Below are 16,263 nucleotides of genomic sequence, written 5' to 3'. Positions count from 1 at the left end.
GACTTGTCTCTTCTAAAAATCCCGAGATGTTGTTCATTTAGGAAACAAAAAAGAATAAAATTGAGGTCAACCTTCCAAGATTCATATGGAAGGACAATAACTTTTCCTTTAAATTTTCAGGAGCTATAGGTACAGCTGGGGGTTTGCTTTCTATTTGCTCTAACAGTTTCTTTGACCTCAGTTCCTTTATCACTAATCAAAGGTATATTCTTATCTCTGAAACTATCAAACCCATCAATTTCCATTGCACCTTTTTGAACATATATGCTCCTAATTGCCCTGTGGAACGCTCCAATCTTTGGATGGAAATCTTATCTCTTAAAAATTCCTATGAGGGTCCTTGGTGTATATGTGGAGACTTCAACATCATTAAATCAACTGAAGAGAAAACTGGGGACAATCTTGACTACTCGGGTATGGCTTTATTTATTGATTTTATTAATTAAATGGAACTGGTCAATCTCCCTCTCTCGGGGGGACTGTTTACTTGGTCTGACAACAGGGAATTTCCCACCATGTGCCACTTAGATCGTTTCCTTGTAAGTGACGACATCATGTTAAAATTTCCAACAGTTATACAAAGAGTTCTTCCACGATCCACTTCTGATCACAATCCCACTTCTTTGTCTGTGAATCAATCCGACTGGGGGCCAAAGCCTTTTAAACTTTTCTCTCACTGGTTAGAAAACAAAGATTTTATCAGCCACCTTCAAGAGTCTTGGAAACAGATTCAGGATTTTGCCTTACCAAACACCAGCCTTTTTGGCAAAATCAAAAAGCTCAAACACTCAATCAAGGCCTGGCAACAGCAACATCATGAGGATGACTCTAAAAGAATTCTTCAACTTGAAAACGACATTGACCAGATGGAGAAAGTGGCAGAACAGAGGCAACTTAACATATTTGAGAAAGCTAATTATTCTGCTCTCAAATATGATTTATGGAAACTTCGCCTTCGTGAAGAGCAATCATGGCTTCAAAAGTCTGGTCTCAAGTGGACTCAACTTGGGGACCGCAACACCAGATTTTTCTATCTTACAACCTCTAATAGAAGAAGAGTCAATTGCATCCAGCATCTCCAATGCAATGGCTTCACTACTGATGTTCCAAATATTATAAAAAATGAGGTGGTTCCTCATTTCTCAAATTTTTTTAAGAAGCAGGACACCTTAAAACTTAGACAATTCAGCTATCCCCTCAACTCAATCAGCCTTGAACAGAAGCTTCAACTTGAAGCCCCTTTCACTGAGGATGAAATTTGGAATGTTGTCCAACAATGCGATGGGAACAAAGCTCCGGGGCCAGACGGCTTCAACATGGATATCTTTAAGAAACAGTGGTCAATTTTCAAAACTGATATCATCTCATTCATGGCCGAGTTTTTCAGAACAGGGAAGCTCAACCCAAAATTTAATGCCTCATTCATCACTTTAGTTCCTAAAGTCAGCAGCCCTTCCTCTATTGCTCAATATCGTCCCATTAGTCTTGTAGGGAGCGCCTACAAAATTCTTGCAAAAGTTCTTGCAGTAAAACTCAAATCAGTGATCAACTCTGTGGTGGGCAATAACCAATTTGCTTTCGTAAAGGGACGTTAAATTCTAGACTGTTCCTTGATTGCCAACGAATTGGTCTACTCCATCAATAAAAGCAAAAAGGCTGAATTTCTCTTCAAGGCTGACTTTGAGAAAGCATTCGATAGTGTTGACTGGAACTATTTGGATTTTATTATGAAAATCATGGGGTTCGGTGCTAAATGGAGAAAATGGATTCACCAATGTATCTCTACTGCTTCCATTTCTGTCCTTCTCAATGGCTCCCCTTCCCATCAATTCAAAACTCATCGAGGCCTCAGGCAAGGATGCCTTCTCTCTCCATTCTTATTCAATATCGTGGTGGAATCACTCAGCTCTCTTTTTCATCAAGCTGTTGCAAAAGGGTTATTCGAAGGAATCAAAATTGAGAACACGCATACCACCATCTCTCACCTTCAATTCGCTGACGACACATTTTATTCTGTGGCCCCCAACTTGATCAGCTCTAAAACATTGCCAGGATCCTTAGAATTTTTCAAGCTATTTTTGGCCTCAAAATTAACTTTGAGAAAAGCAGTCTCTTGAGAATTAGAGTTGACATTGATTTTCTTCATTCTTGTGCAAATCTAATATGCTGTAAGGTGGATAAACTTCCCTCCAACTACCTTGGACTCCTTCTCGGAGCTAACCCACGTTCGATGAGCACTTGGCAGCCCATTGTTGATAAATTCAATGCTAAGCTTGCTACTTGGAAAGGTCAATTCCTCTCAATGGGTGGCAGGCTCACCCTTATCAACTCTGTTCTCTCTAGTCTGCCTCTATACTATCTCTCAATCATGCAGCTTCCTTCAGCAGTCAAAAAGAAACTTGAGAGCATCCAACGTAACTTTCTTTGGGCTGGAAATGGTGAGAAGAAAAAAATTCAGTTTGTTAACTGGACTACTGTCTGTAAACCCAAATCTCAGGGAGGACTTGGCATATTAGACCTTGAATTGAAAAATCGAGCCCTCTTGAGCAAGTGGCTATGGCGATATGCCAATGAACCTGATTACTTATGGCGCATAGTGGTGGCTGCCATAAGTAAATTGAACCCGAGCTTCATGATCCCATCAAGGAAGGTCTCTAACCTATCTTTTCTTTGGAAACAGATTTCAAAGCCTCTCCTTCCTGGGAACAATTATCACAACTTTGTTATCTCTGGGTTTGGGCATTCCTTAGGCAATGGTACTACTATTTCGTTCTGGAATGATGCCTGGCTTGAAAACTCTACCTTGTCAGTTCTTTTTCCTAGAATACACGCTCTTGCAGTTGATAAGAAAGCCTCTATTGCAAGTTTGGGACAGTGGATTAATGATAAATGGTGTTGGGACATTAAGTTGCGTAGGCAACCCCTAAGTTGGGAAAAAAATCAATGGACCAACTTTAGGAGTTTTATTGAAGATATCCAACCTCATCGCACTGATATGGACAAGGTAATTTGGAAGCACTCCACTAGCGGTCAATACTCATCCTCTTCTTTCTATAACTCCTATCAGAATTCTTCTGATGCCGTTTTTGAGCCTTGGAGTTTCCTCTGGACTGGTTTGGCCCCCCAAAAACTAAAACCTTTTGCTGGCAGGTCCTCCATGGAAAGCTAGCTGTTAAAGCTACACTCCACGATAGAGGAATCATTTGTAGAGAGGAAGCCACTTGTCTTTTTTGCAAAGCTCACCTCGAGACCCCTTTTCACTTATTTTTCAATTCTTTTATGGCTTGGGAAGTTTGGTCCCTTTGTTGCAAGAAATGGTGCATCAGTTGGGTCTCTCCAAGTGATGTTGTGTCCTTTTTCAAGGCCTGGATGCTTATGCCTCTCCCAAACCATAAGAGAGAGCCCTGGAGAATGCTCTTTTTCGCCACCCTTTGGTCTTTATGGCTTTGTCGTAATGAAATTATTTTCAGGAACAAGACCTTTGACTCTCACCAGATTGTTGATATTATTTTCTTATGCCACACGCTTTGGTGCAAGAGCAACTGGCAATTGGGGCATCTTTCATCTAATATGTGCCTTACTTATTCCATCACTTCCACTGTCAAAGAAAAAAGGAGTAAGCTGAAAGTGAGCTCCACTTGGACACCACCTCCTTGCAGCACACTTAAGTTGAATATCGATGGAGCAGCCAAAGGTAAACCCGGGCCAGCTGGTATCGGTGGAGTTCTTAGGGACCACCAAGGTATCATAAAAGGTACTTTCTCCCACAACATTGGCATAAAAGATTCAAACTTTGCTGAATTTCAAGCAATTCACGAAGGCCTTAAATTTTTCCTTGCCTCTCCATGGGCCTCCAACTCTGACTTGGAAGTTGAAAGCGATTCCCTTAACGCCATTCTCTGGACGAGAGACCATAGCAAAGTCCCTTGGCGTATGAAACTAATCTCCAATGCCATTGAAACTCTTTCTAAATCCATCAGGAAAGTCACCTTTAATCATATCAGCCAGGAGCTAAACTTAATAGCTGATGGTCTTGCTAAAGTTGGGGTTTTGATAGCTGTAAACTTCAGTACCTTCCTTCAGCCGCCAAGAATAGATCCTTCCTCTGAAGCTTAGCAAGGACTTTTTCTGACGCTTGCCAATCCTCGTATGTGAGGATGCTTTTGTTCTTTTGAAAGCTGTTTAGCTTGTTATCTCTTTAAGAGACTTCATCAATAAAATTGCCTTTCAAAAAAAGAAGCAGTAACTGAATAAGCAATGTACCGTTTTGTATATATATAATTATTGTTTTAAAAGTTAGTTAGGTTAGTTACGATGTAATTAATTCTTTTTTTTCTTTACTTAATTTTTAAGCTCTTGTATATATAGCTCGTTTACTGAGCCCTGATGATGAATGAATAGAAAATCATTCCCTCAGCCTTTTCAGCGCCGCTTGTCCTCTCTTCCTTGTCATATTCCTCTTTTGACAAGCTTCAAGATCAAGTAAAAAAAACGTGATGAATAAAGTCTTGTTAATGGGAGATTAATCAAATATAAAGTTTGATGCAACATATAGATGGCTATAATATTTGCAGACAACCCATCAATATATTGCTTGATATTGACTTCTTTGATTAAGTCAATCAGATAAAACATTCAAGAATAGCTTAAGAACAAAATTCATTATTGAAAATGTGATTAAAATATATTCTATAACTTAATATAAAAGGAAGTTTCAAAAAGGACTCTAAAATAATGTCATGTGTCGATTTAGTCATTAGACACGTCGATGCATGAAAAAGTTCTTGTAAAATTTGTTTTTGATGAGTCATATGGGCTGAGGTAGGTTATTATAGATGAGCTATCGTGAGATTTGGTTTTGGACTGATCGCATTATTAGTGGCCTGTATAGGTGATGGATTGCTATTTGCAAAAATTGTCAGATCAAATTCTAGCATAACTAATACTCTTCTTAGGCCTACCATTGAAAGAGACTGAATCCGATGAAAACGATTTGTTATTCATTAACACTTTTGTGAGGAAACTCTAGCCAAGTGATTCAAAAGAACAAGTTTATAGAGCAATTAGCTGGAGCAGATTTATATTAGACATTACATATAAAATGGAGAAGACCTATTCCGGTTCATCAGATTCTAGTATATAATGAAGGGTAAAGCTTACATAGCTGCTAGTAGGGAAACCCAGTAGATTTTTCCTTCCCCCTTCCGGTAATTTCTCAGCAAGCAAACATAATTTTCTTTTTGGGTGATGAAAGAAGAATCAATCCAGTAGGTCTTGAAACAGAACAACGGTATAAAAAATGTGCTCCTGTTTATAGCTAATAAAACTAGTTTCAGGAACTCTTTAGCAATCTCTCTTTGTTGAGACAAAGATTCCCCTCAAAATATCTGTGGACTGCATCTGCATTGAACATTACTTTTATAGACAAGGTAAGAGCATGTTCTCTAACTTCTTCCCTTGGTTTTCGAATTCACATTGAAAGAGCAGAAATTAACAGAGGGAATTAGCACCCACAAGACATGAGGGCCGTCAACCAATCGTTCAGTAGACAGGTTTTTCAACGACAAATATATCCCTGTTGTTTTGACATAGAATTTTGGTGATTGTTTGCTTACAGGAGCCAGAAGCAAGAGCAATGACCACACCAATTCATATTGTTGTCTTCGGATACTTTTTAATATTTGTTCTATCTCCAATAATTGTCATGTTTCAAGATACAGATGATTGACGAAAATGAATGATTAAATCATTGATAAAAATGATTAGTTGAACAAAAACAGGCAGGAACTGTTGCTTTCATCCGCAATCAGAGCACATAACTACTGTTTGTCATCTCAGAATGGTACAGAAGAGTACAAGGTGCCATTGCACTGCAGTATTAGTTTCCATTCGAAGATCAAGTCATCATAATATTTATAGTTACCATGAAAATACAGCCTCAGGAAGACTTCCTATGACAATATTTACGACTAAAAATGATTAAACAATAGTAGAAACATCCAATCTAGAAGCACATATGAAGGAAAAAAGCAAGTATTAAAAATTTAACTGATAAACAAGATGACTAATTCATGATTACATATAACAAGTCAGACCAAATGAAGATGACACATAAGTTTTTTTTTCTTTTGTAAGAAAATAAGTCCAAAGTCATCAAATCAGAAAGGTTGTCTTACCTGCCCAGCAAATACTTTCTTAATTTTTAACTATAACCGTCTCAGGTTCATCTTGTTTTCTGCATAATATACCAATTCTGGGATTGACTTGAATATTAAGGGGAGTGACAAGCATGGGGTATATTTTAGTAGAGTTGAAGAAATGTTGATAGATTACTTACCGAAGTTTGTGATGATAACTATGACCTTAATAAGAAGGAAAGGAATGGATTAATTAAAAAGCAGGAATAATTAACATATATTCTGAATCAACTGAGACAAGTGCCCAAATATGCCTTGATTGCTTGCAGCTAACGGTACTTGAGACCTAGGTATATGAAATGTTTCAATATAACTCAATCGGAACAGCGTATAAGCATAACCACACAAGCTTTGTATAGTGATCTTACATTTTGGAAATTCCAACTATCATTTTATGTCTATATTATATATGATCAAGAAAGGAATACAGAAACAGAAGGAAGGACACCCATGGCTAAGGCTTTTGTTTTTTTTTTTTTGACCGCCCATGGCTAAGGTTCAATACTGTAATGTTGCTAAATTCCTTCTAAGTCCCCGGTAGCTGCATGACACCCACCGCAGATTCTTCATGGGATCAATTTCAGGAGCTTGGGTGTCCACTGCATTGCCTTGTGGGCTTCTATTTTCACTCCCTTTACTGATTCAATAAAATAACCATCACCTCAAACCCGACTGTACAATGTTTCCTTCAAATTGATTACCATCAAATTTTGGTTCTTATTCCCTGTTTTCTACAATGTCATTAAACTATCTGTCTTTGAGGTTTTACAAATGACCTGATTGTCAGTAAACAATCCCGTTTCAGTTGTTTCTCCAGGGGCGGCTGACTTTCTTCCGTCAGACCACTCCGATCCAAAGCCAAATACATCCGACTATTTATTTGTCCTTCCTGTGCTTTATATGATCTGGAGCCAACTAGCCTAAAGTACCAGCCAACCCAATTGTTCTGGGACCCAGCTCATGGCTCATAAATAGTAACATTAAAGTTATAAATAAGAATAAATCCTGTCAAAATCTAAAAATCAATCTCTAACATAAAATTTTTTAACAAATTATTATAACTAGAAAATGTTATTTATGCATTGAACATTTAACTTAATGATAATTACATATATTTATTTGTTCCGAGAGTTGAATTTGAATTCTATCTTTCTCAAAATAAAAAAGAAAATACTTTATGTCAGTACCTAGAAGTTTCGGTTAACTGTATCCATCATCCCATTCATTGCACTAAAAAATGTGAAGTCCTTAACTTCAAGATAAACTATATATCTGTTCTTTGCCATTGTTTTACAGGTGTAAGACAATCGCAGAAAGGAAGCGATTACAAACATTATACAAATATACAGTGATAAGGACTCTCTCTCTCTCTCTATATATATATATATATAAATCAAACAAATTCTTACCAAGAATTGGTCTATATTATTCATTATGTGCCACGTCTAGTTCAAACATCCATATAATATAGACTTCAGAAAACAAAACAGTATTTCTCCCCCTAAAAAGGTATCTTGTCAATTAATCTGTATAAACCACAGAACTTCCATTTTCTTTCCTTGAACCATAGGAACAGGGACCTGTGTAGCAAGGCTTGGGATGGCAGCTTCCTTTAAATTCTGAACTTGGAACAGCAAACTTCAAGGAGAATTAGTCCTGCTTTCTGATAATAAGAGAACTTCCTTTTCTCCAACCATCATAACTTCAGTACTTTACTTCCTCTATTAAAAAGAGTCCACTTTTTGAACTTCCAAATATCATATTTTTTCTATCGTTATTATCTTTCTTTTCTGAATAATTGAAATAGTCCATTGATTCAAAAAACAAATGCAGGATAATCTGCTACTAAAGAGAATCAGTCCTGTTCTTTCTGTCTTTATTGTATATTACTATATTATCAAGAAAGGACAACAAACATATACTCACTTTGGCTGTAATAGTGCAAAATATCTCCCAGTAGCTCTATGAGTCGATACATTCAAATTGAATTTTAGTAATTACATAATAGATTCAGAAGGCAAAACAATTAAAATGTTTAGGGGCGTGGTAGGGAAATCGAATCTAACGACCCACTTCCATGCTTGAATTAGTTAACAAAGGTTCCTGGCTAGTGACTAATTGTGTAGGTACAAGATACGTAGGAACAGGCATCTTCATAGGAAGATTTGGCTTCTCTATATCAAAATTGAGAACTTGAATTGCTTGCCTGATCGAGGGTCTCGAACTACTATCGGGGTGAGCACACCACAGTCCAACAATCATCAAGCACTCCACTTGTTTCTCATCAACTTCCTTGTTCAACTTCTCATCAACGGCCAAAGGAAGCTTCCTTGCCCGTAAAGGTCCCAAACCCACGCTACCAATCCCATTTCAAAATTTTCTATGCGATGAATAGATTTTCTTCCAGTAGCAATTTCTAACAATACCACTCCAAAACTATATACATCCGACTCTTTACTTGCTCTACCTGTGCTGACATACTCCGGAGCCAAATAGCCTAAAGTCCCTGCCAACCCAGTTGTCTTGGGGCCTAGCTCATGGTCCATGAGCCTGGCCAACCCAAAGTCACCGAGTTTAACATTGAAACTAGAATCCAGCATTACATTGCTAGATTTGATGTCCCGATGCACTACACACTGCTCCCACTCTTCATGAAGATAAAGAAGTGCAGACGCTAATCCGAGTGATATTTTATACCTGACAGGCCAAGAAAGTGGAAATTTTTGGCCAAAGAGGTGGAAATCAAGGCTACCATTTGGCATGAACTCATAGACGAGTATGAACTCACTTCTATCATGGCACCAACCAATTAGTTGCACCAGATTCCGGTGTCTTAACTGGCTAATGACCTTCACTTCAGTTACATACTCCTTTTTGCCTTGTTTTGACCGTCTTGAAATCCGTTTTACAGCAACTACCATGTCTAAATCAGGTAGGTAACCCTATAAACTGCACCGAACCCTCCTTCGCCCAACTTTCTTTGTTCTGAGAAATTGTTGGGTAGCAGAGACAAGATCACTATAAGAAAACTTTCTAGGTCCAGCTCTTCTTTCGAGGTCATCATTGATTGATGTTAAGTTTGCTGTCTCTTCTGTTTTTCTTTTCATGTTCTTCTTCCACGGCCTGAAAATGATGAGTGTTACGACGGTCCCAGCTACCAAAACACCTAGAGGAACTACAGTACCTACCACTATTTTAACATTTCTTGCTGTAGTTCGACCAGTTTCCTCTCTTTCCAATGTTGAATTGAACTCCCACGATTGAAGAATATGTTGCTCTGTACTCACACCTGTGGCAGCTGAAAATCCAACCATGACCCACTCAGGTAGAGCCTTCATAATATCAATTTGATAACGCAGACTAGAATTTTCCTGAGGATTATTGGTGGCGCGGTAGCTCCAAGATGCACTCAAATTCTTAGTTGTAGCATTGTAAGTAATCAATACATCCGCAGTATCTCCATTATGAATGCTTGCATTCCATCTGGTGTAGACGGCTGAAACGATCGAATTGTTGTTAATCCCCACGTGGTTATCAAGTTGATCAGGATCCCAACCATTTTTGTAAGTGTCGAACTCAACCAGGACAACTTGGCCCAGAGTCGAAACCCACTGCGAAGTGTTAAAAAGGCCCAGACGCCCAGCAGCTGAAATTGGTGGGATCTGATTTCCAGCAGGAGCCAGGAAGAAGACAAAGCCATGACCATAATCAGAAAGGTTGTTGATGTTGATGCTGAAGGCAAAACGGGTACTAAAGTCAGAAAGCTTCCCTGTTTTAGGCTCCCACAGCGGCACCCTGTTGGCATATGTAACCCATCCTACTCTGTACAAAATGTCCAAACTGTTAAAGTTAATAATTTCATCGGAAGGGCTTGCCTCACCCTGATAGAGAATCCTGTCATCATTGGGTTCAAAGCGAGATATCTGAAAGTTTACTGAATTGACCGATGGAAAAACTAAAAGAAAGAAGGCGAAAATAAAGGGTAAATAAAATAAGTTGTATAAACCAGCAGCCATGGCAAGGGAGAGGAGGGAAAGATGCAGCTCGGCACTGAAAGGAATTCTAAAAACACTATACAATGATGCTGGTATTTTTATGATGACTTGGTGCCGAAATTTCAGCTACCAAGTACCAAAAAGTCCAGAGCTGTATGAACCTCAGAGAAGCTTCGTTGAAACGGAACTATAATTTTGTCCTGGAAAATACATAGAAAAACAGAGTGATTTTTCTATACAAAGTTACAAAAATTCTAAGGCGCTAGCTGTCTAAGTGTTTGACTGTTTCTTTAGTAAATTTTTATGGCAATTTTTAAAAGGCCGAAAGGTTTGAATAAATTCCCCGGCAATTAAGAAATATTGGTAGACAAGTTTATCAAAGAATTTTAGTTTTCAAAAAAAAAAGTTTATCAAATATAAAAAGAAGAAATCAATCTTCTGATGATGAAATCGGGGTTAGGAAAAATATAAAAACTAAAAAGTCAAGAAAACGATACTAAGAAAAAGCATTAAAATAACTTAAAAAACTTTAGTCTCTAACAAACACGTACCAAGAGAGTAGAAAAAATTGCGAACTCTGCATTTCAAGACATCTCCTATTTATAGGTCTTAGGTTGAAAGTAATCACATAAAGTAAATTTTTAATTTTTAATTTGAATTGCTATTAACAATCCAATTAGCAATAGTAAAAATAATCAAATTAAAATAATTGTTAATAATAATGGATCAAATTAAAATAATCATTAATAATAATGGTATAATGCTTGAAAAAATATTTGAATTATTAAAAAATATTAAATAAGTATTTATTTTTTATTTTGTTTAATCAAACTCATGTGTTTTTATTTTAAATCAAATTAGTTTTTATAAATAATGGTTGACTAATTACAATTAATCAAAAATATCATTTATCATTTTATACTCACATAATGTTAATGTAAAGAGTAAAAAATATTATATAATCATGTTATCATGTTATATCAATATGTTATATCATCATCCATCGTAGTATATCAACATATCACATGAAATAGAATGACAAGTTCAAATTAGACATAATACTTAAAAAAAAACTCCTAAACTATTCAAAACTGTTCAAATAAAATCTTATTTTTTTTTATTAGGTTCAATCAAACCATTTATTTCTATTTTGAGTCAAATAAGTTTTTTCACTTTTATTTTGAGTTTAATAAACTCTTATGACTAATGGTTAACTTAGTTAAAATACCACTTATCATTTTATACCACATGATGCTAACGTGGCATACTGATATGTTATAATAGATGATTACGTAATATAATGACATACTCATATGATATTTTTCACTTACGTCAATATCACATAAGTATAAAATGCAAATAATATTTTTATTAAAGATAATTAGTTAATTATTAATTATAAATATTTATTTGATTTAGAATAAAAATATAAAGACTTGATTGAATATAATAAAAGAATAATAATATATTTGAATTTTTTAAAATAATTTAAAGAGTTGTTAGAACATTATCTCTAATAATACTAACAATCTTTAAATGCTATGTAAAACAATTTGAAAAGATCAAATGAAATCAATGCAAATTTTAGGTTTATAAGGTTTTTCTTTCGTTTGCCATATGCTAGAAAATATATTCTGGGTCATAAAATTCATTTTAAATTTGAAATTTCAGCATTAAGGATTATGTCTATTTTGAATAATTATTAGAAATTCTTATCTAATTTAATTTAAATTTATATTAAATATGTAAAATGTATAAATAAAAATAATAAATATAGCAAATTTAATCTTTCGATACTAAAATTAAAATGTTGCATTGGTTAGTGGACACATAACATAAGCTATTCACACACAATTATTTCTTTTTTATATGTGTATTATAGTTATTACTATCATTGAGAAACATAAAGAAAAGAATATTAGAAAAAAATTTTAAATATAATTTATATCCCAATAATCGGCAGAGGCGGCTGAGAAATTCTACAATCCAAAAGCGCTCAAAACAGTATACTAATATAAGTTGATTGACTATGTAGCATGACACTTTGTCAGGTTGTGTTTTTTCCTCCTTCCACAGAATAATTAAGTTTGTCAACATCAAAAAAGTCAAATTGCTTCACAGACAAGAATTTTCGATAGGTCAAAAATCTACATCAACCGGTCCCATGGCCACGGGAAAATATCCCGACGTGGTTCTTTTAGTACAAGGCAAGGTAATACTAATAAAGAAAAAAAGGAAGAAGTGTTCAAATAAAATTATATGTACATTTTTCTGTGGCATTTTTATTTTAATATTTTAAACTTGGGAAAGAAAATTTCTAATTCAAGTTTCTCAACTAAAATGTACATACACTTATCATTAAAAACGTGGTCCGATGTTTTCTCTAACTAAAACTAATTAAGAGCAAAGCACATATAACCGCTGAGGTGTTTCCATGGTAAACAAAGCACATTGTTCAGACTAAGCCCTGTCCCATAGCGATGAAGGGAATCATGTCTAATAATAACCAGCTTCAGAGCTCGAGTAATTTAGTACAAGTCCCTTAGAAATGAATGAGATAGGAGGTACATGAAAGGTAGGAACAGGCATCTTCGTAGGAAGAGTTGGGATGGCTGTCTCCAAATTCAGAACTTGAATTGCTTGCCTGATTGAGGGTCTTGAACGGCTATCAGGGTGAGCACACCATAGTCCAGTAATCATCGAACACTCCACTTGTTTTTCATCAAAATCCTGTTTCAACTTGCCATCAACAGCCAAAAGAAGCTTTCCTTCCCCATAAAGATCCCAAACCCACTCCACCAATCCTGTTTCAGTTGCTTCTCTAAGATCAGCTGACTTTCTGCCGGTAGCAATTTCTAACAGTACCACGCCGAAGCTAAATACATCTGACTCTTTACTTGCCCTTCCTGTGCTTATATACTCTGGAGCCAAGTAACCTAGAGTTCCGGCCAACCCAGTCGTCTTGGGACCTAGCTCATGGCTCACAAGCCTAGCCAATCCAAAGTCACCTAGTTTGACATTGAAGCTAGAGTCCAGCATGACATTGCTGGATTTGATGTCCCGATGCACAACACATTGCTCGCACTCCTCGTGAAGATAGAAAATTGCAGATGCCAATCCAAGGGATATTCTATACCTGACAGGCCAAGTAAGGGGAATTCTCTGTCCAAAAAGGTGGTAATCAAGGCTACCATTTGGCATGAACTCATAGACAAGTAATAACTCACGCCTCTCATGACACCAACCGATTAGTTGCACTAGATTCCGATGTCTTAACTGGCTAATGACCTTCACTTCAGTTGCATATTCCTTTTTCCCTTGTTTAGACCCTCTTGAAATCTTTTTCACCGCAATTGCGATGTCTAAATCAATAAGGTAACCCCTATAAACCGCACCAAACCCTCCTTCACCCAACTTTCTCCCTTCTGAGAAGTTATTGGTAGCAGAGACAAGGTCCTTGAAAGAAAACCTCCAAGGTCCCGCTCCTCTTTCAAGTTCATTATTTATTGAGGCTAAGTTTGTTGTCTCTGCAGTTTTCCTTTTCCCCTGCTGCCACCGCCACCAAATGATAAATGCTATAACTGTCCCAGCTATCAGAACACTAACAGGAACCGCAGAGGCTACTAATATGTTGATCCTTCTTGCAGTCCTTCCATCAGTTCCCACTTCTTCCAAACTTGAATGGAATTCCCACGATTTAAGTATATGTCTCTCCACATACTTACCTGTAGCAGCGGAAAAACCAATCATGACCCTCTCAGGTAGAACCCTCCTTAGATCAATTTGAAGGGAAATGTTTGAATTTTCTCGTGGATTGGTGGTTGTGAAATAGCTCCAAGACACACTTAAATTCTTAGTAGTAGAATTGTAAGTAATGAACACATTTGCAGTATCTTTACTATGAAAGCTAGCATTCCATGGAGTGTAGACGGCTGAAGCAATAGAGTTGTTGTTGATCCCCACATGACCATCAATTCCATAAGGATCCCATTCAGGATTTTCAAAGGAATCGAACTCTACCGAAACAATTTGGTTGCTAGGTGAATCACTAGTTGTAGTGTTATATAGTCCCAAAAAGCCGCCAGCTGAATTTGGTGGGATTTGAGATCCAACAGGAGAAAGAAAGAAGCAAAGCCCATGGCCATAAATAGGATCATTTTGGACGTTGATTTCAAAGGAGAAGTGAGTAGTGAAGTCAGAGAGCCTACCGGTTTCAGAATCCCAGAGCAACACACTGTCTGCATATGTGGCCCATCCAACTCGGTTTATATAATTGACAAGGTTAAACTCGACAGTCCCAACAGCCAGTTTTGCATCACCCTGATAAATAATGCTGCTCAGCGTAGGGTCAAACCGGGATATTTTGAAGCTAACTGAATCAGCATAGGGAAGAAGAGAAAGAAAGGAAAATAAGCAGAGAAAATTAACTGAGTTAGAGAACTTGGTAGCCATGTCAAGGCGAGGAAAGAGAAAAGGTAGCACAGCTCGGTGTGTCATATATGTTTATTTTTTTGAACAGCTTGGGTGTGTCATATGATAGCATCTATGCGAGCCATCTAAAGATGCTGAGGGGTCAAATTTCAACAGCCGACTGTAGAGATGGACCGTTGAAATGATGATGCAACTAAAGCAAAAACAGTTCATGAAGTCAGGCCATAAAATATTCTTTTTCTACGACTATCATCCCTCACCGAAAATTGAAATTTCGTTCAAAGACGTAACTGAACTACAGAACTCAGAAAACGTGATAATTATTTTCGCCCATACTAATACATACAATTGAATTGGAGAAAATTATGAGAAATAATTTTTTTTAATAAAAATATTTTTAAAATAATTATTAAAATAAATTTAATTATTTTTAATTATATTTAGTTATAATTTGATAAAAATACCTTTAAAACTATTTTAAATAAATTAAATCATTCATAACAATTTTTCTTTATTTACGTTTTTTATTTCTCTCTCTTACCATCCAGCTCTCTCTAATTTTATCAATTTCTCTCTTCGATATTAATTTGCTATGCTCTCGATTTCTCTCTCCCACGCTTTCAGATTTCTCTCTCCCACGTTTTTAAGACATCAAGTGATGGTTTTAATGCGCTTAGAGTAGGTGGCTATTTGGAGAATTTGATTTTTAAGTATTTTGGATAAAACTAAAACAATAGAAATGATCATAGATGTTTAGAATAGCTTTTAATTGGATCAATTCGGGACCTAGACACAAAAATTCAAGAATTTGAAATTTATAAACCTAAGTTTTCAAAAGAAATTTTTTTCAATTTTTAGTCGAAATAAGTGTTTCAGATAAATAAATTTATTTATTGATTTATGAAAACATATTAAAAACACTTTAATCGGTGTCAAATTATCCAAAAACCAAAAAGAAATTAAGAGAGTTGAGAGGATTTGAAGTTTTGGTTCATACGTAACAATATTTTAGGCATTAAATTGTAACAAAATATTTTTAAATATAGCGTGTAATAGCAATATTTTTTCAACATAACGTGTAGCAACAACATTTTTTCAACATGACATGTAACATGTTTTTATATATGATGTATAACAATAATATTTTTTTTTCAATATAACATGTAACAACTTTTTTTAACTATGACGTATAACTTGTTTTTATATATAACGTGTAACAACAATATTTCTTTTTCAACATGATGTGTAACAATTTTTTTTAACCATGACGTGTAATTTCATTAAGGGTAATTTTATCTAACTTGACTAAAAACAGTTAAAATTGTAAAGAGAGTTATTTTTGAAAACATCTTATTTTTAAGTGTTATTTTAAAAAGTACCCCATTGAATTATCATCTAAGTATGTTGGAGACACATAATTAACTAGAGTAAAATTAATAACCTAGCAGGAGAAAAAAATAAAAAAAAAATACTCATCAAGTCGTTGTACTCATATATTTTGCTCAATTTAATTTTTGAATTCAAAATCGAAGTCATTTAGTCTCTTGATTTTGAAATTATTTAAATTTAGTCCTCTCTTCTAACAGCATCTAATTTTGTCATTAAATGAGATGACGTCAATGCTGACGTGGTACATTTTG

The 16,263-nt window shown here is 35.8% G+C and overlaps 1 protein-coding gene and 1 pseudogene across 1 annotated transcript; both read right to left on the bottom strand.

The window, feature by feature from the left end:
* LOC18611416 lies at positions 8,156-10,367 on the bottom strand (annotated as a pseudogene).
* LOC18611415 (L-type lectin-domain containing receptor kinase IX.1) lies at positions 12,499-14,675 on the bottom strand. Its single transcript, XM_007047654.2, has one exon. The coding sequence runs from the start codon at positions 14,642-14,644 to the stop codon at positions 12,689-12,691; it is 1,956 nt and encodes a 651-aa protein (XP_007047716.2). The 5' UTR covers positions 14,645-14,675; the 3' UTR covers positions 12,499-12,688.

The sequence above is a fragment of the Theobroma cacao genome, chromosome 1 (genome assembly GCF_000208745.1).
Source record: "Theobroma cacao cultivar B97-61/B2 chromosome 1, Criollo_cocoa_genome_V2, whole genome shotgun sequence".
Classification (NCBI taxonomy): domain Eukaryota; kingdom Viridiplantae; phylum Streptophyta; class Magnoliopsida; order Malvales; family Malvaceae; genus Theobroma; species Theobroma cacao.
This window is presented reverse-complemented; position numbering and strand designations above follow the sequence as displayed.

Bases quoted from the DNA above. Each gene is read 5' to 3' on its own strand.
- LOC18611415 (XM_007047654.2), bottom strand. From the start codon at position 14,644: ATGGCTACCAAGTTCTCTAACTCAGTTAATTTTCTCTGCTTATTTTCC.